At 39.4% G+C, this 22,923-nt stretch overlaps 1 protein-coding gene across 1 annotated transcript; it reads right to left on the reverse strand.

Annotated features, from left to right (window-relative positions):
* Positions 1-22,367, reverse strand: LOC117291216 (WW domain-containing adapter protein with coiled-coil-like). Its single transcript, XM_033772817.1, has 12 exons — positions 22,200-22,367; positions 21,949-21,982; positions 16,688-16,958; positions 13,120-13,205; positions 12,341-12,456; positions 10,970-11,064; positions 9,493-9,993; positions 7,217-7,435; positions 6,025-6,406; positions 3,073-3,241; positions 1,846-1,973; positions 1-806 (listed from the first exon to the last, which is right to left on the reverse strand). Exons 1-12 carry the CDS (start codon positions 22,238-22,240, stop codon positions 737-739), a joined length of 2,112 nt encoding a protein of 703 aa, XP_033628708.1. The 5' UTR covers positions 22,241-22,367; the 3' UTR covers positions 1-736.
* Positions 22,368-22,923: the final 556 nt, after the last annotated feature.

Raw genomic sequence — 22,923 nt, forward strand, 5'->3', positions numbered from 1 at the left:
TTTACACACTTGTGTGGGTGGACAGCAAAATTAAGGTTTTTTTGTGCTAAACAAGCAAATGAGTTAAACAATCTGCTTAACACCTTTATTGAATTGGGTCCGAACCCTTTAAAACCATGTACAACTTTGGTGAATGATCAAAGACTGAAAGATACACAAAGGTCAATGAGCCCAAGTTCACAGAATTGATCGGCGGAAAATAGTGATTAAAGTTTTTCATTACCAAATTATTTGTCTTTACCTTTAGTAAGTTTTAGCACATGCTGGCACATAAGAAACAAACTGTTTGCTTGGGCTACAATGATTGTCAAGTGTTTAAATTCAACCTCTCTTCATTCACATAGATTTGTCAATGTGGGGAATTAGTAACGCTATAGTTTTTTTAGTGTCATCCTACTGATTTTATCCGACATAAATTTTGCAATGGACTTAATAACAATTCGTTTAAGCCACGTAGCAGTTTTGTGTAATCTGCGATCAACGAAGTACTCCAATCTCACCAAAGGTAGCTCTATTGAAACAGTCACATAGAAAGGATTTGACTGTAATTATTGAAAACAGTTTGGAGATTAAAGGGCCTTCTAGCCACCTTCCAAGCCTATAGTCTGGCAGGAAGAAATAAACATGTTACGATGAGTGTAAGTGATGTTGCGTGGAGTAAACCTTCCTACATTTTTCGTTTATATAATTATATACAATTACCAAGCAGTTACAACAGCTGCCGTTGAGGTTAATACTATGTCATGTAAGCGTTCTCATGTCGTAGTTTTTCTAAGTCCTTTGCTTGCTGCCGTAGAAACAGTATCCTGAGGAATGAAAATAGAAATAGAAAATAAGTACAAGGCTCAGTCGAATCTTAAAAATTTACCCAGTAGATTATGACTTTTGGTTTGCACTGTACACTCTTGTGATTTCCAGAGTTGTGCGGATAATAAATCCAAAGTTCTATCTCTGTTACCATGTTCAAAAGGTCTCTGAAAACGTTCTTTTTCAATCAGTAAATCTCGCTTTGCTTGGCCTGCAGTTCTAGTCAAAGAGAATCCGGCTTTTCGCAGGACTTTCTTGGCTAAATGCCCCAGGCTTTGACCTAGTAGGTTTTCCTCTTGGTGTTTGATTGCATGTCCTTTATTGTTTTTTCCTGTCATTCTCTGAGCGCTTTGTAACCTTAGGAAAAGGCGCTATATAGATGGTTTCATTATTATTATTATTATTATTATTATTATTATTATTATTATTATTATTATTATTATTATTATTATTATTATTATTATTATTATTATTATTAATATTAATATTATTATTACAAGGGCGATATTCAACTTGCATCTCTCTTTAAAGGGTGTATGCACTTTTTGTAGGACAAAAAACACAATGTCCACAGATTTACACTAAACTTACACAGTTTGAAGATAATGATAGTAGAAAGCTTCCCTGAAAATATTACGTACTGAGGTGCTGTGAAAATTATTTTAAGCATTTACAACCGTATTTTCATGACATTGTTTTACTCATTTCTCAAAAACTACTGCACCTCAGTAAGTAATATTTGAAGGGAAGCTTTCCACTATCATTATCTTCAAACCCTGTAAGTTTAATGTAAATCTATGGACATTTTGAAAAAGTACCCGAATCCTTTAAACACACAGCTGTCTAGACCACTAGCCTAAAAAAGAAATACACACTTTTTTTTAAACATCGAAACCATCCTTCCCACATTCTCAAAAGTCCTTTATATAACAGATGTCTGATACTTTAGAATATAGGCTGGGCATGTTAAAAGCATAGACCTTTGATGCCTTTGACTCGGGACAAGATATCACATGAACTAACAGCTGAAATAATCACCTTTGCTCTTGGAGTGTTGCTTGGATCTCTGATGCCCTAACTAATGACCTCGCAAACTTGAGATCAGCCGAAACCTGCGCACAGAGTTCTGCACCTAGCGTGTGGGACTCTTCAAACAGTCTTTGGGCCTGTCGACAAAACACACAAAATCATGAAAATACGAGCAAACACTTTTAAGAGTTTTGGGCTTGAGAATGTTCCACAGATGGGGCTAACCCATGCTGGCACATGATGCCTAGTACAAACTGCTATCCCCTTCATGCCCAACCATCTCGTGGGAGAAGATGTCTCTCCGTCATAGACACCCTGAAACGAGTGCCGGTTTGGCCAGTGCTGAGGAACTACACTCATGCATGCTGGATCAAAGCATCTGGAAACGAATCACTGGGCAGGCTCAAGCTGTAACATGGCGCTCAACTTTATGATGATCCTCCTTCAACAAGTTGTCATTTTTATACTTGAAAAACCTTGCAATTCGAGAACTGATGACATTAGTGCTGGGCGAATAGTGAAATTTTTTTATTCGGATACCGCTGGCCAACTATCCGAAATTAACCGGATATTCGAATAGTTTTTTTCGCCGCTAGAGGGCATAAAAATGACCGGATCTAATTTAAAGATGGCGATTTGCTAATTCTTTTGATCGTGATTGACTCTATGTGAAGGAAACTTTTGTAATCTTTGAACAAATCACGTCAGAAATGTCATTGTTTTAACTCTTCACGGAGGTGAGCATAGTTAAATACTTAATTTATGCTGTTTTATGCTGTCTAAATAGAAATTTCATAAGGATTCAGACAAAACATTCATATCAGTTGTCACCCGACATCCGCGGATATTCGGATATTAAAGAATATCCGGTTACTTGGTTGTAATTACAGAACTATCCAGTTTATAAATAGGTATTCGCGCCCTATGCGGATATCCGGTTAAGAAAAAAAAGGCATTCGCGGTTACAGATAGGAAAACCTGGTCGCCATTAACCGGATATTCGAATAATTCGCCAAGGCCTAGATGACATCATCATGAGAACTTAGCCATCTTCATATTAAGGTTCCATTGTCATATGAGTTTTAAGGTTCAATTTGGTTTCATTCTTAAGATATATGTTGTGTAGAGATGAGTTTACCAGAAGGAGTAGAAGATTAAAAGAAAGAAAAAAACAGAACAATAACAATTATGTTTTTGGCTGTTGGCCAAACACCTAATAAACAAATGGTATCTTACTTGTCTCTCCAGGATCTCTGAGGGCCAGCCACAAATATGCTTGGTTAAGGATTCCTCGTGATACAATGCTAATGATGGTGTTAACGTGGCCACTGCAGGTTTCTGGGGTGTGGTCGGTAGGCTGGCCACGCCCGTCCCTGATAGGCTCGAGGTCTGGCTTGGTGTTGGACTAAGGGAATAATTAATAACACACATCAAATAATGTAGGAAACAGTATTTCACACCACAGAGAGTATGCCTAACGAAAAATCAACATGAGATTTGAAAAACATGACAAATTAAAAAAAATGGAAACCAATGTTAGAAATATTAGAACTTTTTTACTTTTACAAAACAAGAGCTAAATCTTCAATTTCTGTGAGATGCAAGACAACTTCTTTCAGAAAAATTTAATAAACAAAATCAGGAAAAATAACAGATCTGAATTTGAAAACACAGGATGTAGCACCAAAATCAAAATCAAAAATCTAATCAACCTAACTCGCAGCTGAGAAGCAGAATTTTATTGTATTTGACGTAGCTACAACTTGGGCGAGTTGCAGACATGTACATGTATGAAAACTTTAGGTGCTTTGGCAGTCAGCAACATTTGCCCATATATATTGTATGACCACAATGCACAAGCAGAGATCAAAGTGTTTAATTTTTTTTGCAGTATGTAGTATTAATATGCGCTCATGACGACAATCAAAGACTATATTAGGCATGTCAGGTACTCAATCACTATATATAGTTTGGGCCACAAGTCTGTAAGTGCGGCTCATGAAAAGCACAACTTTAATAAGAGATTTTTTGATGATCATGCAGAAGTGCATGATATGAGATAAAGTATTACAAGACAAAATTTGAATCTCCAATAAATCTGATACAATTTGGCAGCATGGGCAAAAGTACCAATTGAACAATGGTATAATCCTGTACAATGAATGAAGCTTGAAAGGCTCAAGTCCTTGGCGCCTCGCTATATGATTTTTCTGCTGTACTTTTATTTTCTCAATTGTTCGTTCAGCACGGTTAGGTACAAGGTGGGGTGGGTGCCATTTGAGAAAAGCAAATGTTTTATTTTACTTTTATTTTGGATAGAAATTATGGCAATTGCCATTGTGTGCCCGATAAATTATTGTGGAATCAAAAGAATTGCTTACTCTAATGGCATCTTTTGCACATCACATTTCAGCATGGATTTTACCATCTTACGCATGTGGCAAAAAATAATGCAATGCATCGTTGGAAATAAAAAAAATTGACACAACTAGAGTCAAAGTTGTGACTATTTAAAGCGTGACTAGTCAGGTAGTAAATTCACTAGTGGCCCAGGCCTAATGGGCCATAGTTGTGACTATTTAAAGCGTGACTAGTCAGGTAGTAAATTCACTAGTGGCCCAGGCCTAATGGGCCATAGTTGTGACTATTTAAAGCGTGACTAGTCAGGTAGTAAATTCACTAGTGGCCCAGGCCTAATGGGCCATAGTTGTGACTATTTAAAGCGTGACTAGTCAGGTAGTAAATTCACTAGTGGCCCAGGCCTAATGGGCCATAGTTGTGACTATTTAAAGCGTGACTAGTCAGGTAGTAAATTCACTAGTGGCCCAGGCCTAATGGGCCATAGTTGTGACTATTTAAAGCGTGACTAGTCAGGTAGTAAATTCACTAGTGGCCCAGGCCTAATGGGCCATAGTTGTGACTATTTAAAGCGTGACTAGTCAGGTAGTAAATTCACTAGTGGCCCAGGCCTAATGGGCCATACTTTTGAATCACTTCGGGGGGTATATTCATTCATACCAAAAACAGTTATTAAAGATTGGAACACATCACCGCTACAGACACAGGGCTCGAATTTCACGCTGGACCGCCAGTGATTTTAGCTTCGGTCCAGTAAACTTTATGCCGAACAAGTCCGGCGGTCTTGTGGGTTTTTTATGCATACTAATATAGTTACTATTACAAATAATTATATGAAATATATTATCTTTCATTAAAAAATGTATTTCAATATCATTTAAAATAAAAGTTTTTGTTTTACTTGTCGTCAAATCAGTGTTCTGAGCACACCTGCGGAACGTCAATCCGTCCTTTTTTCACTTACATCAGGCTGCATACAAGTTTTCCATTCAGTTTACTCATGCCCACACCTTGTACATCTAGTCTCAAACCATTTATGTTTATGCACCCGGGGAGTGAGCGAGCGGGGACGAGGGAGTGATGTGTTGGTACCTGGCACGGCGGCACACCTTAGTACAGCGATGTTTGTTTACCACTGACCATGTGTAAAGTCTGATACCTTACAAAGGAGTGTTGAATTTGCATTAAGAAGGTCTGGTTGCAATACCACACATCCCGGTGTTGTATGGATTAAAAGTAAGGTGTTGTTGCCAAACGTCTTGCTAAGTATGGCTATTAACAGTGATGAGCTTCTGACTACTGACTGTCAAATTTTTGGTCAATCTTTTTATGACGATCTTTTTATGAATGCTGCACGTTGCAGTGTTTTGTTGGTGATTTGCCTGTCAAATCGGAATTTTTTTATGAGGCGGCGACAATGACGTGAAGTAGGTAATATGGAACTTTATTGATTGGGTTTCACAGCAAAAAAAAAGCCTAAGGGATGAAAAAGGACTGCTGTTCTATCGTGTTAACTTTTTTTTTCCTAATAAAATTTTGGTTATCAAAAAATCTTCCGGTCCAGTAAAAATTCTGAGCAACAAGCCCTGCGGTCTTGTGGATTTTTTCCCCAAATTCGAGCCCTGAGACATCTAATCCATCATGGACAATAAGACTTTTAAAGGAGCTGTTATAATCTACCTCTGAAGCAAATTGAAACTACGGCAACAAAAGTGACAGAACGTCTATTAATCTGTGCAGGGCAAATCGCATACAAAAAATATAAAAATGATAAAAATATTATTTATAGCACCATCGCGCGGTCAAAAATAAGGCGCACTGATAACTTACCTTGACGAAACTGGGCTGGGTTGTTTACTATCCCCCGTTGGCGGAGCTTCACCAACTGACTTGCATTCTTCAGAATCCAACACCTCCGGCTTGGTATCTAAGGACTCCTGGCTCAACTTCAATGCGGACTCGCGAGCGAGACAGGTCGGCGTGTCTGCTCTTGAGTCCCCTTTGGAGTGCGACTGAGAGTTACTTTTGGATTGAGACGACTGGGAGTTACTTCTCGACTGGGAGTTACTCCTGGATTGCGGGGAGGGCTGAGGTTGCGAGTGGGACTGGAGTGGGGTTGTGGACAACTGGTTGCGCGGGGACACCTGCGAGATGGCTGGGGAGGAGAGATCCGAGACAGAAGCAACCGAGATAGGAGACTGGTTGGATAATCCTGAACAGGAAATAAAGATAAGAAGTTTAAAGACGATGACATTCCAGATCAATAAACCTAGTGAGCGTTGGGATCAGCTTCAATGTAGTCAGATTTGTTTATTTATTTATTTATAGAAATGAGGCGGACTTAGACAACATCATTGAAACTTGACAACAAGTAGATAAGATGTTTTTTTTGTTTAAGGTTTGCAGTGTTTTGGATTATCATTGATCCTGTAAAATACTGAAAAATGAAACCAACTAATCACCTTTAAAGTTTGTAACTTGTGGTAAAAATGCTATAACTTTCATTTGGAACAACACATTTTTCTTACAAAATGGTAGTATCCTGTGACAAAATGGGTTAACTACACTGTGTATAATATGCTAAACATGGGAAGTCAAAAAGTTTTTTACCAGCCTAACAATTCGGAGTTTTGAGAGGAGCTGTAGAAATTGAATTTGCGTGTGACATTTCATTCAAGCTGGTAAATATAAACAAAGCTGAAGACCACTTTGAAGTACCAAGCTTTGTAAGACAAAGTGAGCATAAAATAGAAAGAGTCTGTACTAAAGTGATTGTCAAGCATGTCAACTGGGCAAGGAATTCTTATGGGATGCACAGACCTGTATGGTTCATTTTTGAAAGGGGCAAGGGCACCAAGGCATTTTCTCCTTGGTAAAGGGTACCCTATAAGGAAATTGTAAATTTCTACTGGAGCATTTTAAGGGCACCAAGGAAATGACAGGTAATCGCCACCTAGCCTCCGTGAAGCCTCCGTGAAGCATCAGGCCTGGGTGCAGAAAAAATCAATTTGTGTGAACTTACTCTCAAAAGCCTCATCCAGCCTGTCACTCTGATGGTGGGGATGGCCGTGTCTATCTAATGACGGAGAATGGGTTGGGAATAACTTGTGAGCAGCTGGTGGGTGGAGACCTTGTTGGTTTTGCTGGTTATTGTGTGTCGGCTTCGACAGCAAGGGAGAAGGGGTAGCTGTTGGTGTGCCTGGGGATGGGGTGGTTCTTACTCGTGGTGACTCAGCGGACGCTGGAAAGGTGATCGAACATAAATTGATGAATCAAGATGAAGCATTCAAATATTCATAAACTACACACAGAGCACTTTAAAAATCAATTACTGTTAAGATGCATGGCTTAAATGCTTAAATGGGTCACAGTAAAATTGTATTTTAACACACTTCTCTTAGTTTTCATTAAAGGGTCTGGGTACTTTTTGTAAGACAAAAACACAATGTCCACAGATTTACATTAAACTCACACAGTTTGAAGAATATTAGAAAGCTTCCCTTTAAATATTACTTGCTGAGGTGCTGTAGTTTTTGAGAAATGAGTAAAACAAGTCACATACAAAAATGTTCGTCTCAGGAGACGAAGTTCGTGACATTGTTTTACTCATTTCTCAAAAACTACAGCACCTCAGCAAGTAACATTTTAAGGTAAGCTTTCTACCACCATTATCTTCAAACAGTGCAAGTTTATTGTTAATCTGTGGACATTGTGTTTTGTGTTACAAAAAGTACCAAAATCCTTTAACCACATAAATTCCTTCCACAGCACCATCAAATTCACGAGCAAATACTCAACCAAGGATACCCACTTTCTGGATGTCAAGGTTCTCAAGACGGATGATGACTTAATCACAGATCTCTTTGTTAAACCCACAGATAAGCATCAACACCTACATTCAACTAGCTGTAACCCCCGACACTGCAAAACCAGCATAGCCTACAGTCAGGCCCTCGGACTACAGCGAATCTGTTCTAATGATTCTGATTTTATCCACCACTCACAGGAACTTAAGAAACACCTTGTTTCCAGGGGTCATAGCTTCCCTAGCTGTCCATCGCGCGATCCAGAAAGTCAAGGTTCGTTCCAAAGAGTTTGTATTTTCGAACCTCATGCAAGTTTAATCCTTAAGCGAGATCGTAGCAGCCTGAAGCAGCTTGTACCGAAATGCCCATAGAACAAAAATTGTCTGTTTCATGTCATTTTTGTTGACAATTTTAATGACATTTTTCGATGAAACAAATGAACAATATTTATTGTTGAAGCTGAAGATGGTAGAAAGCTTCCCTTAAAATATTACTTACTGAGGTGCTGTAGTTTTTGAGAAATGGGTAAAACAAGTCACATAAGTAAGTTTTGTCTCAGCGAGACAAAAATTATTTTAACATGTAAAACGTATTTTCGTGACATTGTTTTACTCATTTCTCAAAATCTACAGCACCTCAGCAAGTAATATTTTAAGGGACGCCTTCTACTATCATTATCTTCAAACGGTGTAAGTTTAATGTAAATCTGTGGACACTGGTTTTGTGTTACAAAAAGTACCCCAATCCTTAAACTGTAATGTGTGTAAACATGTGAATTGATGCAAGGTCAAAGGTAACTCTGGCAGGATCTGGCCAGGTGCTCAAGGCTGGTATATGGCGTTATTCATGAGCCTCGAAGTGTGACGTCAGATGTTCAGGCTATTCTGAGAGCTGCCTCGTCTGCTAAAAAAGTGTTAAGAAATTGGTCCCCGGTTATGTCTGCTACGACCTATTAGAGAGGTTTAGCTGCACGTTACGCGAGCAAATACGTGAACGTAAACATCAGAAAATTATGTTGTTTCTAGGTGACACCACCACTTTGGGCTTATTTCATGCGCACATATGACATCTGCACGTACAAACCTGACGTGAGAAATGGTAACTTCACATATGCGTAAAATGTGAGATTTTTACAACATTTTCTGACGTTCGCATTCACGTTTTAGCTTGCGTAACGTGCAGAATCCAAGTCCTCCATTGCAAGCAGGGAACCAACCTAAACATCTACACATCGAGGTGCATGAATACACCAGATACCGATCTCAAGAACCTGCTGGTTGCCTGCCAGAGGTACCTTTGACCCACTAAAATTTGACATGCCATAATGCTGAGTGTGTACTCTTGGTCAGGTAGTTGTGTTGTGTGTGCACCAGTGCCTTTCTCTATCCTTAATGATGAGGACAGGGGAACAGTCTAACAGGTAACAAAGATAGTAATAGTGTGTGATAGGTTATTTCACTCGATTAGAGTAACAATTTGTTTTCTTTCTCACCTGTGCGGTCTTTATCACCCCTTGGGTAGGAGACGAGAGGTTTAAGTCTACCATAAATGTCCGTGGCCAAGGAAAGTCCACTAACACTGCCACCGGGGCCAACAGCGGCACTAGGTTGCACAACACTTGGAGTGCCCCCACTGCGTGCTTTATCATTAACACTAGACTGTTCTCTATGCTCCCGGTGCTCACCGTCTTGATGTCTCCGGTCTCGTTCCGTGCGCACCCCTTCATTCCTATAAGGTGTTTGGTTAGACTGCAAAGGCCGTTTCTGGCTACTATTGCTGCTGCTTGTGCTGGTGCTGTGGCACCGAGTGAGTGTGCTGGTGCTGGTAATTGCCGGCCTCTCCTGGCCTTGGGGTCTGGATGACGATCTCTCCTGGGTCTTGCTGGAGGGTCGTTCCGGAAATCTATTGGCTTGCTGTGGTTGTTGGAGCAGTAGAGGGGACGGCATTGGTTTTTCTCTGGCCGACTCATTGGAATGCTTGTTGTTAGCATCAGCTAAAAACAAAATAGTTGAAAGTATTGTTGCTTTAAAGCCATTGGACACTTTCGGTAAACAGTATTGTCCATAGGCCCACACTTCGTGTATCACAACCCACTTTTGTTTCAGCACGTTTCGTCGTGTCATGACATGTTTAAAATAAATCCGTAATTCTCGATATCGAGAATTGATAATTTGTTTAATGTTTTCTCAAAAAGTAAAGCATTTCATGGAATAATATTTCAAGAGAAGTCTTTCACCATCTGTAAACCCTGTAAGTTATTTGTAAATCTGTGAACTTTTTTCTTTTTTTTCTGTTCCAAAAGTGTCCAATGGCTTTAAAAGAGTTATTAATAAAGGGATTACAAAAATGATAACATTACCGTAAAGTTTGGTTAATACTTCCCGCAAATGTGAAGCGAATGTTAACGTCACAAGATTCCCAACAAATCTTCGCAGCAGTTCAGCTCTGCTCAACTCACTTGCGAATATCGCAGCGACATTCGCAGCGAAAGGATAGTTGGGGCGTCAAATTCAAGTCAAATTCGCATTCGCAGGAAGTATGAACCGGGCTTAATGAATGCTCTGCTTTAGAAAAAGCTTAGACTTAAAGCTTAAAGAGAAAAATCTGACTATAGCAAAGAGATATTCATATCCCTCTCAAAAAAATACCACAGATTTTTAAGCAAACATTTTAACTGATACTTCATGCTATAATCGGGGCTCAATTTCAAAAAGAAGCTTTTAACAGATGATTTTGTGGCGATTTCTATTTCATAGGTCTGCTACCCATAAACAAGGAAAAAGGCATGCTAACCTTCCAGCGCTTAGTGTATAAACAAATGACGTAACATCGTAAATCCACAGTGAACCTGAAAGCTGGACAATAATTTTCTTGCTAAACTGTGAAATATGTATGCTTGCTTACGAAAATTATTCTGCTACAGTAAAAGCTAGCACAAGTCTTATGCCATGACAGATCTTAGAACTCACGTTTTGAAGGTGTTGCATTTCCACTTTGAGCTGGTCTTGGTGAATCTTTGGCAGCGGGTCTTTCCTTAGCTCCAAGAGCTCTCTGAAGTTTCTCTCTGAAAACAAATCAGGGACATTTTTTTGTTGATTTTCTCAAGGGAAGCTCAAAGCTGGAAATTATTTAATCTTTAGACCCGTTACGGAGTCTTGTAAAACTAAGCATACACCTCACCTCCTCATACATCATCCTATGGCGGCAGAGCCTTCAGTGTCACAGCCCCCCCCCACCCCATTGTGGAACAAGCTTCTCAGGGACTGTTCATGTATTGACATTTTTAAGCGGCATTTGAAGACTTACCTTTTTAGGCAATATTATTTTAAATAATTTAATAGTTTCCTTTTAACTGATAATGTAGAATTGTATTGAATTTTCACTGGCTGGTCCAGATTTTGTTTAAACTGCCTAAAACATATACATGTAGAACATATTTTCGTAATTGCCTTTTTAAAGACACTGGACACTATTGGTAAATGTTAAAGACTAGACTTCACAGTTGGTGTATCTCAACATATGCATAAAATAACAAACCTGTTAAAGTTTGAGCTCAATCGGTCGTCGAAGTTGCGAGATATTAATGAAAGAAAAGAACACCCTGAACACCTATGTTTTTAAATCAGTGTTTCTGGTAATTCCTTTTTAGTATCTTTGAATTTAGCGCTTTGAGGCCATTATGGCAATTTGGAGCTTTATAAATATATTTTTATTAGTATTATATTATGTTTTTAACTCAGTGTTTCTGAGAGGAAATCAAGTAGGGAAATGTATTATTAAGAATATGAACCCTGTAGTAAAGGCAATGGACACTATTGGTTATTACTCAACACAATTGTTTGCACAAAAAGTTACTTGGTAACGAGCAATGGAGAGCTGTTGATAGTATAAAACAATGTGAGAAATGGCTCCCTCTGAAGTAACGTAGTTTTAGAGAAAGGTTATTTTTCACTAAAATATTCAAATAGATTTTGAGACCTCTGATCAAGCATCTGAACGCACACAACTATATTTTTATCGTTGGCAGGGGTCTGGTTTTACACATCTTTTGATGACAGTGTTTATACTTTTGTTTTAACCCTAACCCTGCCCCTGTACAACTTGTAACTATTGTGTATGTCTAAAGATTTAAAATGAAAAATAACTAAATAACTTGTGCGTCAAGGGTGTTTTTTCATCCATTACTCTCTAGCAATTTGACTACAAATTGAGTTCAAATTTTCACAAGTTTGTTGTTTTATGCATAAGTCGAGATACACCAAGTGGGAAGACTGGTCTTTGACAATTACCAAAGGTGTCCAGTGCCTTTAAAACTTGTGTAACCTGTGTCTCAGTCTCACCTTTCAAGCCACTCTCTGGGTTTCTCCCACTGTGAAACCTCCGTCCTGCAGTTGTAGTAATATTTTTTCCCCGAGGAACTGGTGTGCTCAGTCCACTCACCGGCTTTGGCCAGAATCTGTAACAATATAAATATTCAGCAATATCACAAAGATATTAATTTGGGTTTTTACCCATATACACAGATGTGTGTTAGCACTGCATACTCGGCGCTTACCCGAGTTCTGTGAAAAAAATCACAGGCCTATTACTCGTGTGGGATTCAAAGCAACGCCCTTTGCAATTCTAGAGCAGTGTAATACCAAGTAGATCAACAGGATTGCCCGGTGGCTAGAGGCAGAAAGATGTAGACAAATATCGCAGATTCCAAAAACTAATGCTGACTTGTACACATTTGACACTACCACAAGGTACATGTAGCCTGGGTGATGCACACAAATAAGGGCTGCCACTGAAACATTCCATTTTTTCAGCTATTTATTTGTTGCTACCATTTTTCAATTAGACAAATTCTAGGGATTGTGATAGAGCAAGGCATGCTATGATAAATCCATGGTCTACCCTGGTCTACTGAAACATTCAATTTTTTTCAGCTATTAATTTGTTGCTACCATTTTTCAATTTGACAAATTCTAGGGATTGTGATAGAGCAAGGCATGCTATGATAAATCCATACAATGTCACGTGTTTGCAACATTACAGATAAAGTTGGAACATTGAGAATTGAGTGAAGCATTGAAATATTGAGTGAAGCATTAGCTTTAGAATAAGGTTTCCTTACCGCTTTGATGTGTTTTTCATGATCTGTAACATGGGAATTTGTACCGTGGTGATTAACCATGTTCTCTGCTGGTGAACTGCCCAATGCTGGAGGAAAAACAAAAACAGTTAAGTAAATAAATCATCGTTATACATGTTCTATCTTAACAGTAGGCAGCTGGCCAAATGCAATGAACGATGGCTGTAAATGATGTAAACATTCCTATGAGTAGCAGGCCAGAGGAGTCGGTGAAGTATACTATTTGACGCTTCTCAATTGTCTCCTTTGAAGGGGAAGTCCCAGAGATTCTCAGGACAATGGCACCTGCAATGTTAATGCTACGGTTGTCGGCAGCAGTCATTTTCATAGTGACAGGGAGGAGGTGATGCCTACTGAGTCCTAGTTTGGGTAGGAGCTTCGTGCCAGCTAAGCATGACTGGCATCCATTGTCGGCCATGGCAGGGTAGGAGACAGCGGGAGTTGGGCTGAGGATGGAGGTGGGGAAGCCGAGGGCTCGGGCGTCGGACGGGACAGCCTTGATGGAGACATCGATGAAGGGTTGGGGGTCGGATGCCCGCTTCTCCCAAGCATCACAGAAATCATTGTAGACATGGTGCTGGAGTGTGATTGCATGGGCACTGTGTGTCGGGATATCGCTGACGGAGCATAGGGAGTCAAAGATGGCGGTGGCGTAATCCCCTGGTAGAGGTACGGTGAGGGGTGCTGGCTGGTGTTGCTTGCGCAGTGACTGACGACAAACGTCATTGTAGTGGTGAAGGATGCCACATTTGGTGCACTTGTGGTTGTAGGCTGTGCATTTCTTCATACGGTCCTGTCTGCCACGTCCGTGGCCTGGTTTGCCACAGTGACCACAGAGCGAGGTTGCGGGTCCCGTAGTAGCAGGTAAGGTTCGCAGTCGCCCCCTCTCTTGTCCAAGCGGATCTCTTCATCCTCGAGTCCCCGGATGAGAGAGTCCCTAATCATAATGTTGCTGTAATCGACCTGTGTTTTGCAGGTACACTCAATCTTGAAGCTACATACTCCTGCCTGACCTCTGAGGCGGGCGGAGAAGGCCCGCACTGGCTCGTCGCGATCCTGGCGCATTTGTTGGCGTTGCATCCGTGAGACCATTATGTTTTCCTGACGGACGGCGAGTGTCTTCATGTTGCTGAGAATGGTCTGTTCATCACTGGAGGCGACGGTACCGAAGGTCCGCGTGAGGTCTTTCCAAAGTGCCTCATCGCAACACTCAAGAAGCTGGAAGACGATGTCTGAGCCTGTGAGATGTGTGGCTGCCTTGTAGTCTGACCACCGCTGTTCGAAGTACGCCCATTCTTCACTTGTGCCAGCTGCCAATATAGCAGGCCGTTTCACTGTCTCAGCCTTGGCTGCCCCTGGGGCAGGTGCAGGTGTGGGGGGCAGGTGCAGGTGTGGGGGCCTGGTCAACTAAAGCAGTCCTCCCATGCAGATTGATCAGGCTGAGCAATACCTCGGGGGTGTGGAAGTGGGCCATGTCATGGTGCAGGCAGGTGCTGGGCAGGGGATAGTGGTACTCATGACGGACGAGAGAAGAATGATCCTGTCAGCATAAATAAGTATAAGACTATCTGCTGATTAAAGCAATGCTGACAGGATCTGAAATTAAATAAAGAACAGGGCAACTTAAAAGAAGCAAGAGTCATAGTTCTCTACTTTGAGAGGGCAAGGCCTCAAATTTGAAAACCTTATGGAAACTTTTGAAAGGGCACCAAGGCCAGATCAGGGCAACAGAGGGCCAAGACCAGGGTAGCCCAGACAAAGTTGTTCTACCATAGGGCATACATTGTTAAAGTTACCAATAAAGCAGAATTACTAAAACATGATGAAGCAATTTTGTCAACAAATGCTTGATACCCGAGATAAAAAAGGGTATCATACAGGTATTCATTCAAAATGAAGCTAAAAAAATTATGCTCTTTAAATGCACTGGACACCTTTGGTAACTGTCAAAGACCAGTCTTCTCACTTGGTGTATCTCAACATTATACATGCATAAAAAAGCAAACCTATGAAAATTTGAACTCAATTTGGAAGAAAAAATACCCTTGTCGCACAAGTTGTGTGCTTTCAGACGCCTTGAATCCAAGACCTCAGCTGAGGTCTCGATTTAAATTCAAATATTTCAGTGAGATATTACTTCTTTCTCAAAAACTACGTTCCCCAAAATGTTTTTTACTCTCAACAGCTCTCCATTGCTCGTTACCAAGTAAGTTTTTATGCTAACAATTATTTTGAGCAATTACCAATAGTGTCAAGTGCCTTTAAAACAATTTCAGAATGGTGTTGACAATGTTTACTAACCAGTGGAAAATAAATAAGATGATTTTCAGGAGAAAACCTTAAAAAATAGTACCATTTAAAAGGTAGGCTTACTGGAACCATAGAAAAAGAAAAGTTTTGGGCAAACTTATAAGCGTAAGATAATAAGATCTTCAAAACTGAAACAAGTTTAACAGGATAAAATTTAGCGGTGGGCGAGTGAAAACTGCAGTGGGCAAGTCGAAATCCTTCCTTTAGTAGTCCGCCGAGCGGGTCAAACAAATTTGTCTTGTCACAAATAAGGGGTGCATTGGTGAAAAAATGAAAAATCAGATTCAAGTAGAAAGAATGACATGCCTGGTTGTCAGAAAAATTCAATATGAAAGCTCATGGAGTAAAATAGGTGGATATATTTTTAATAGTGTCATAACTTCATTTATAGACATAAACTACATCGAGGGGTGTACATGTAACATTATCACTCTCCCTTAACGGCAGTGGACACTATTGGCAATTACTCAAAATAATTATTAGCATAAAGCCTTTCATGGTGACGAGTAATGGGTAGAGGTTGATGGTATAAAACATTGTGAGAAACAGCTCTCTCTGAAGTGCCATAGTTTTCGAGAAAGAAGTAATTTTCCACAAATTTGATTTCGAGACCTCAGGTTTAGAACTTGAGGTATCGAAATCAACCATCAAAACGCACACAACTTCGTGTGACAAGGGTGTTTTTTCTTTCATTTTTATCTCGCAAGTTCGATGACCGATTGAGCTTAAATTTTCACAGGTTTGTTATTTTATGCATATTTTGAGATACACCAACTGTGAAGGCTAGTCTTTGACAATAACCAATAGTGTCCACTGCCTTTAACAGTGGTCCACTAGTCAAATGCTACCTAAAACACCTGAAGACTAGTCAACATTCACTCCAAGTGGTCTAGCTGGCTAGTTCAGTATTGAAAAGCTTCCCCGCTTCATTTGAAATATGGACCAGTAAAAACACCAATGGACCAGTGAAATGATAAGCTAAAGGCAGAGTCACACTGCAGTAACAATGAAAGCGATAACGATCACTACGCAAAGAGAAAGCATTTTATTGGTTGAATGAGCTTGTGCGTATTCGCCGTGGACAAATTCAACCAATAGAATGCGTTCTCTTTGCGTCATGATCGTTATTGTTTCTGTTACCCCTGCAGTGTGTGTGACTCGGCCTTAACTGGTCCAGCTTGCAAGGCAAATTCTGCACATGTCTGTAAAACATAAAACCAAAACTTTCCAAAAGACTTACACTTTTGTTTCTCCCTCTGTCTGTGCAGGTAGGACTCTTTATTACGATATGTACGAGGGCTACTCCTATCATTGGATTGCCTGGACCCCGGACTGATGGACTGACGATGTTGATTGGGCGAGTCTTTGCTGGAGATATGTAACCTCTCCTTGTGGTCATCATGGTGGTCAGCGCTACGGTCGGCACGCTCGCCGGTCTTGGAGGAGGGCATTGACCCCTTGGTTGCGTCACTGTTCCCACTGTGGCTTTTGGCTGGAAATCTGTCCACAGTCTGGAATCAACAAATACATACCAAAATGTTTACATGGAAATATAATAAATGCTATTTTAAAGGATTTGGTTACTTTTTGTAACACAAAACACAATGTCCACAGATGTACATTAAACTTGCACCACTTGAAGATAATGATAGTAGAAAGCGTACCTTAAAATATAAGTTGCTGAGGTGCTGTAGTTTTTGAGAAATAAGAAGGAAAAAAGTAACGAAAATACGTTTTACATGCTAAAATAATTTTCGTCTCAATAGAAAAAACTTTTTTCATGACTTGTTACTAATTTTTCAAAAACTACAGCACCTCAGCAAGTAATATTCGAAGGAGATCTTCCTACCATTCAAAAACAAATATCAGGGAAATGTCTGGAAAAATAGACATCTCCCACAACTGTTGAATACACTGGTACACTTAATATGCATCAATTTACGTTGTAAATTTGACTTTCCAAACAATACAGCAACCATACAATGAATCAAGTGCCAACTCTACAAATGTCACATGTCTGTTGGTGACTTAATGGTGTCACTCCCTCTGCCACCATTACTTTGCCGGCAACGTTGTTCTCCCATTGGGAATTTATCACGCAGCATACATTGTTAAAGTCAACAATGAAGCAGTAAATTACTGAAATATGATGAAGCAATATTGTCCACAAAATGCTTGAGATAAAAATAATGGGTATCATACAGGTATTCATTCAAAATGAAGCTCAACAAATTGTGCTCTTTAAAAGTCCTACATTAAAGGGTCTGGGTACTTTTTGTAGGACACAAAACACAATGTCCACAGATTTACATTAAACTCACACAGTTTGAAAATAATGATGGTAGAAAGCTTCCCTGAAAAATTACTTGCTGAGGTACTGTAGTTTTTGAGAAACAAGTAAAACAAGTCATGAAAATAATGGTCATCTCTAAGGACGAAAATTATTTTAGCATGTAAAAAGTATTTGCATGACATTGTTTTACTCACTTCTCAAAAACTACAGCACCTCGGTAAGTAATATTCTTAGCGAAGCTTCCTACTATCATTATCTTCAAACGGTGTAAGTTTAATGTAAATCTGTGGAAATTGTGTTTTGTGTTACAAAAAGTACCCAAATCCTTTAAAAGTCCTACATTAATTGAAAAGAAACCGTGCTTCATAGTTTCAATGCAGGGTTTATCAACCCACAACTCCATACATGTGCATCTGTTTACATGTAATTAAATGTGCCTGTATCAAAAGCGTAAAGTGAATATTCTGTTTTAACCTTATGTGCCATTTAGAATTATCAGAATGTTGAAAATATTAGATTTTGTTGTTCCTGAAAATGCAAGTGGTGGGTCAAATAACACTACTGGAAATAACTAAATTAATTGATCTTAATAGAAGAAATGTTTGTTTTTTAACAAGAAAAATATTCAATTGTTTTTCTACCCTGAAAGATACGGTGGGTTGCTCCACAAATTTAGGTTCAAAACAGGCCAGATGCTTTGTTTTTTGAAGAGCAAGAGCACCAAGGCGTGTTCTCCTTGATAGTAGGCACCTCTACCAGGAAACTGTGGGAGGAAACTGTTCAAAAGTTTCGAGGAACACCAAGGCAATCACCAATGGGTCCATAGCCTCCATGAAGCATAAGGCATGTAAACACATTGATAGTTTTGAATGGATTGGCCACTAAAGGGTTGTGTCTACAATCAAACATTATCATTGAAGAAACTCATGATGGGTGGAGTCCGGGATAAAACTTACTGCATTGAATCAACTGTGCACGTCATTTCTCAAGAAAACCCTCTCACTTCAAATAATATTACTGTATATAAAAAACCTTTGAAGGAATACATTCTTTCCTATCCTCCAGGTACCAATATCATAAGAGATGTTAAAGGCAGTGGGCATTATTGGTAATTGTCAAAGACAAGCCTTCACAATTGGTGTATCTCAAAATATGCATAAAATAACAGCTCAATCGTTCATCGAACTTGCGAGATATAATGAAAGAAAAAAACACCCTTGTCACACGAAGTTGTGTGCGTTTAGATGGTTGATTTCGAGACCTCAAGTTCTAAATCTGAGGTCTTGAAATCATCACTTGGAAAATTACTTCTTTCTCGAAAACTATGGCACTTCAGAGGGAGCCGTTTCGCACAATGTTTTATACGATCAACCTCTCCCCATTACTAATAATCATTTTGAGTAATTACCAATAGTGTCCACTGCCTTTAAAGCAAAACCAAAATAAGAGAGTACTTACTACTAGCTAAAATATAATACCGCGCAACCGTCTTTAGACTGGTTTCCTGCTGAATTTTGTGTAGCAGATAATGGTTGAGCAATACTTTCTGCTTCAGCAGTTCTAAGATAGCGAACACGTTTGTCAGTAAAGATACCATGAAACTAAGTCACATCAAAATGTGGAATGTTTCGTCTGTGATTTTATGCATGTCAATAATTGCTTATTTAAATCTGGCAAATCAAAATAAGCAATTGAGGGTTTGGGGTAGTTTTGACTCCACAAAATGGCAGACCGTGTTTCTTTGTGGCGTAAAAGGAAAACCTTGCAATTTCGAGGCATGTTTGTGTGGATCATAATATTCTACTTTTTGAAGTATCTATCTAACCATTGGCATTTCAACGGTTTCAAACGCTTTTCAAAGACCAACTTGCCTGATCCAAGGCAACATATTTCTTTAAATGTAAACATGTTAATTTTTGAAAGAGGTAAGTTCGTACATCCTTGCAAAAGTTTGTTGCAGATTACCATTGGTCCTTACCTATAAATAAGATCCTGTGCATCTTTGGCCTTACTCCAAACCTCACACTATTTTTTTTATATTTTTTTTTATGAAAGTCGCCAGACACACAAGGCCTGAAGGCTACTTCAAGGTGTGGGCTACAATTGTTCTTTTCAGAGGCCGTTGCCACTTACATGTGCTCCTAGGGATGAAACAGGGTTACCCCTTTTACAATCCATACAGATGTAGGCTTGGGTATCACCAGTCCGAAGCCTGGCCAAATAGTTTGATTGACAGGCTCTTATTTATAGGTAAGGACCAATGGTAATCTGCAACAAACTTTTGCAAGGATGTACGAACTTACCCCTTTCAAAAATTAACATGTTTACATTTAAAGAAATATGTTGCCTTGGATCAGGCAAGTTGGTCTTTGATTTGGAAGTTTTTATGCCGTCATAAAAAATTAATACACAGTGCAGGATGCACTGTAAGTTTGATGTCGTTTTTCTAATGGTTTTGTGCAGCAAGCCATAGTCAACTGTCAGACTCACTTCCCACAGACTAACGCACTTAAAAATAAAAAATTAAAATACTTCAAGTTTACCAACATTTCTTTCTTAAGATCTTGATTACGGGTATCGCGCAAGCTATTCTAAAAATATGTTTAAGTTTACATTTTTAACCTTACCAATGTTAACGAAACACGTCGACTTGGATCGGTCGAGTTGGTCTTTGAAAAGCGTTTGCAACCGTTTGTTATGAAATGCATATATGGTTTAAAAAGTAGAATACAATGATCCACACACATTTGCCTCGAAATTGCGTGATTTTATTTTTATTTTGCGACCTAACATGGTCAGCCATCTATGGGAGTCAAAAATTTGACTCCCATAAATGGCCGACTGTGTTTGTCGACAAGGTAAATGGAAAACCACGCAATTTCGAGTGATACTAGTGTGGATCATTATATTATTCTTTTAAAATATCTTTCTAATCAATGCATTCTATACAAAATGGTTACAAACCCTTTTCAAAGACCAACTCGACCGACCGATCCAAGGCAACATGTTCCTTTAAACACACCCTTGGGAGTTGTTCATTTTCAGAAAAGGGCACGAACAATTCTGGTTATAATAATACAAGAGTTTAAATTGCTCTTACCATTGCAACCTTCACCCTGTGCCTACATTACATTAGGAGCTAGTTCTAGTGCTACATGTTCCTTGATAGGCGACTGCATACTCTAATAAGGGATATGACCAAGATGAACGAATATCCAAGCTACTGCTACCCTTAAAACATTTATCTTTGCATGATCATCAACCCAAGAATGACCACTAAAATGTAGTCAAGGAATATACCTTCTTTTCGGCCAAACAAGCTACAACTAAAAATGCATATGAATTATTTCACCAAAAATGTGTGCATTTTTATGCACTACTGTAGTGTTGATACCCAAAATTTGCAGTGACCAATTTTGTGTACCTTTTTGTCTCAATGATTGTTCTGCAGTTTGTATTAAAACAAAACGCGTTTCTCACTCTGCGCCTCAGGCTTCACACTTGAGATGGCACATATTCTTGAAGAATTTAACTCGCTATCAAATTGTTATAAAACGGTGATCATCCAGCAAAGATAATTGGCACATTGTTCCACGATCGGCAAGGTCTAAACTTGTTAATACAAGTTCCATCACTTTTTGTATTATTTCGAGTCGAGGCCCTACATTGCCCTACTGTGCTACCTAAGCTTAGTACCTACCAAGGCCCAATTTCAAATCAACGATCTCTTGAACTTCTGAAGCACAAGCAGCAAACAATCACAAATTAATTGTGAACCAGGCTAAAGAAGGTAACCAGCCCCTACCGAAGTAAATACCTACCAGGCTACCCTGTGACTGTTTTGTCGAGCAATATCTTCAATGCAGCTCAATGAAATTGGGCCCAGCTAGCTAATCATGTACTGGTTAGTTTTCATAAAAACACCAAAGCAAAAGGATAACCAAAAAATTAATATAGAACATTTCTGTATCACAAAACATAAATAAGAAACATGATTGTGGCAATATTGCTTCAACATGAAACAAGTAATTTCTGTGCAAGAAAATGTGTGATTTCTCGTTTCTGAGAAATCATACGGAGTCAGCTGCTATGGTTGCATTGCAGAGGCAGGAGATGACGAGATGAACATAACATCAGTCTTGAGAACCATCAGACACATGACATTCAGCTGAGCTTGTTTTCTGCAAGTTTCTCCAACATTCACACACCTGAAAAGGACGGGCTTCGTTCCTGTCGTGGAACCTGTAAAAAGGAGATAAAAACAATTTGCAGTTAGCTTTTGAAAAATATCTGTTATCCTGGCAAAAATGAAACATCCAACCTACAGGTCCGGTAAATTTAAGAGCTCAAAATGTACATTTTGGCAGGTATACATTTTGGAAAAGATGGCGGTTGGGCAGTTGAGAATCCAAATAGATAAGACAGCTCGTTTTTAATGAAGAAATTCGGCGACAATTACCCATCACTGAGTCTCGGATGTTTGCTTGCATGCATTACCATCAATGCTAGTGTGTGTGGAGTGAGCCAGAGACCGAAAAATTTGGGTTTTGAGATCCAAAATTTTAATTTTTAGACCACTCCACGACACATTGCATACCACTAGGTGGGGGAAGTCGCCATGATACATACGGGTACTTTGTGACGATTGTCAGACCACTCGTTCGTGGGACCGATTCATTTCTAGAATGGTCGTCGAGTAAGGCAGGTCGCCCAGTAAGACAACTCGACCGTTTCTATTAAAAAAAGGGTGGGTAAAATTTACAATTTAAATTACCCCTCAGTTGCTAGGTAGAATTTGTTTACACATGTTCAATGTACTTTATGAACAGTTTGAAGTATCATCAATATAAATGTTTCATTTTGATGCTCCATTTATTTTAAGACTGAGTGCGTAATTTCCTTGTAATTTCCTCCCCCTTTCCTAACTTCGGGTATGATGCAAATCAACTTCCGTGTGTTCAACACCGCTCACAGCGCTATATCGTGGGTGCCGTGACACAGGGCGACTTGTCTCACTAGTTCACCTATTTCAAGTCGAGTTGTCTGGCAGTCGAATAATTTGACCTCCGCTTGTGACCTCTCGGTAACTTTCGGTTCGTGAAACCGATGTTTGCCGATTCATGGGGGAGATTAGTCTATTCAAAGTATGGGGGTGTTGTTGTCGTTTAAAATGGAGTTTTTTC

This window comes from Asterias rubens, chromosome 6 (assembly GCF_902459465.1).
Source record: "Asterias rubens chromosome 6, eAstRub1.3, whole genome shotgun sequence".
NCBI lineage: Eukaryota > Metazoa > Echinodermata > Asteroidea > Forcipulatida > Asteriidae > Asterias > Asterias rubens.

Coding starts and splice junctions, on each gene's coding strand:
- LOC117291216 (XM_033772817.1), bottom strand. CDS start 22,240: ATGGTAATGCATGCAAGCAAACATCCGAGACTCAGTGATGG. Junction 7,436..9,492: donor GGGTGATAAAGACCGCACAG/GTGAGAAAGAAA, acceptor TCACCTTTCCAG/CGTCCGCTGAGTCACCACGA. Junction 6,407..7,216: donor GCTGGATGAGGCTTTTGAGA/GTAAGTTCACAC, acceptor TTTCCTGTTCAG/GATTATCCAACCAGTCTCCT.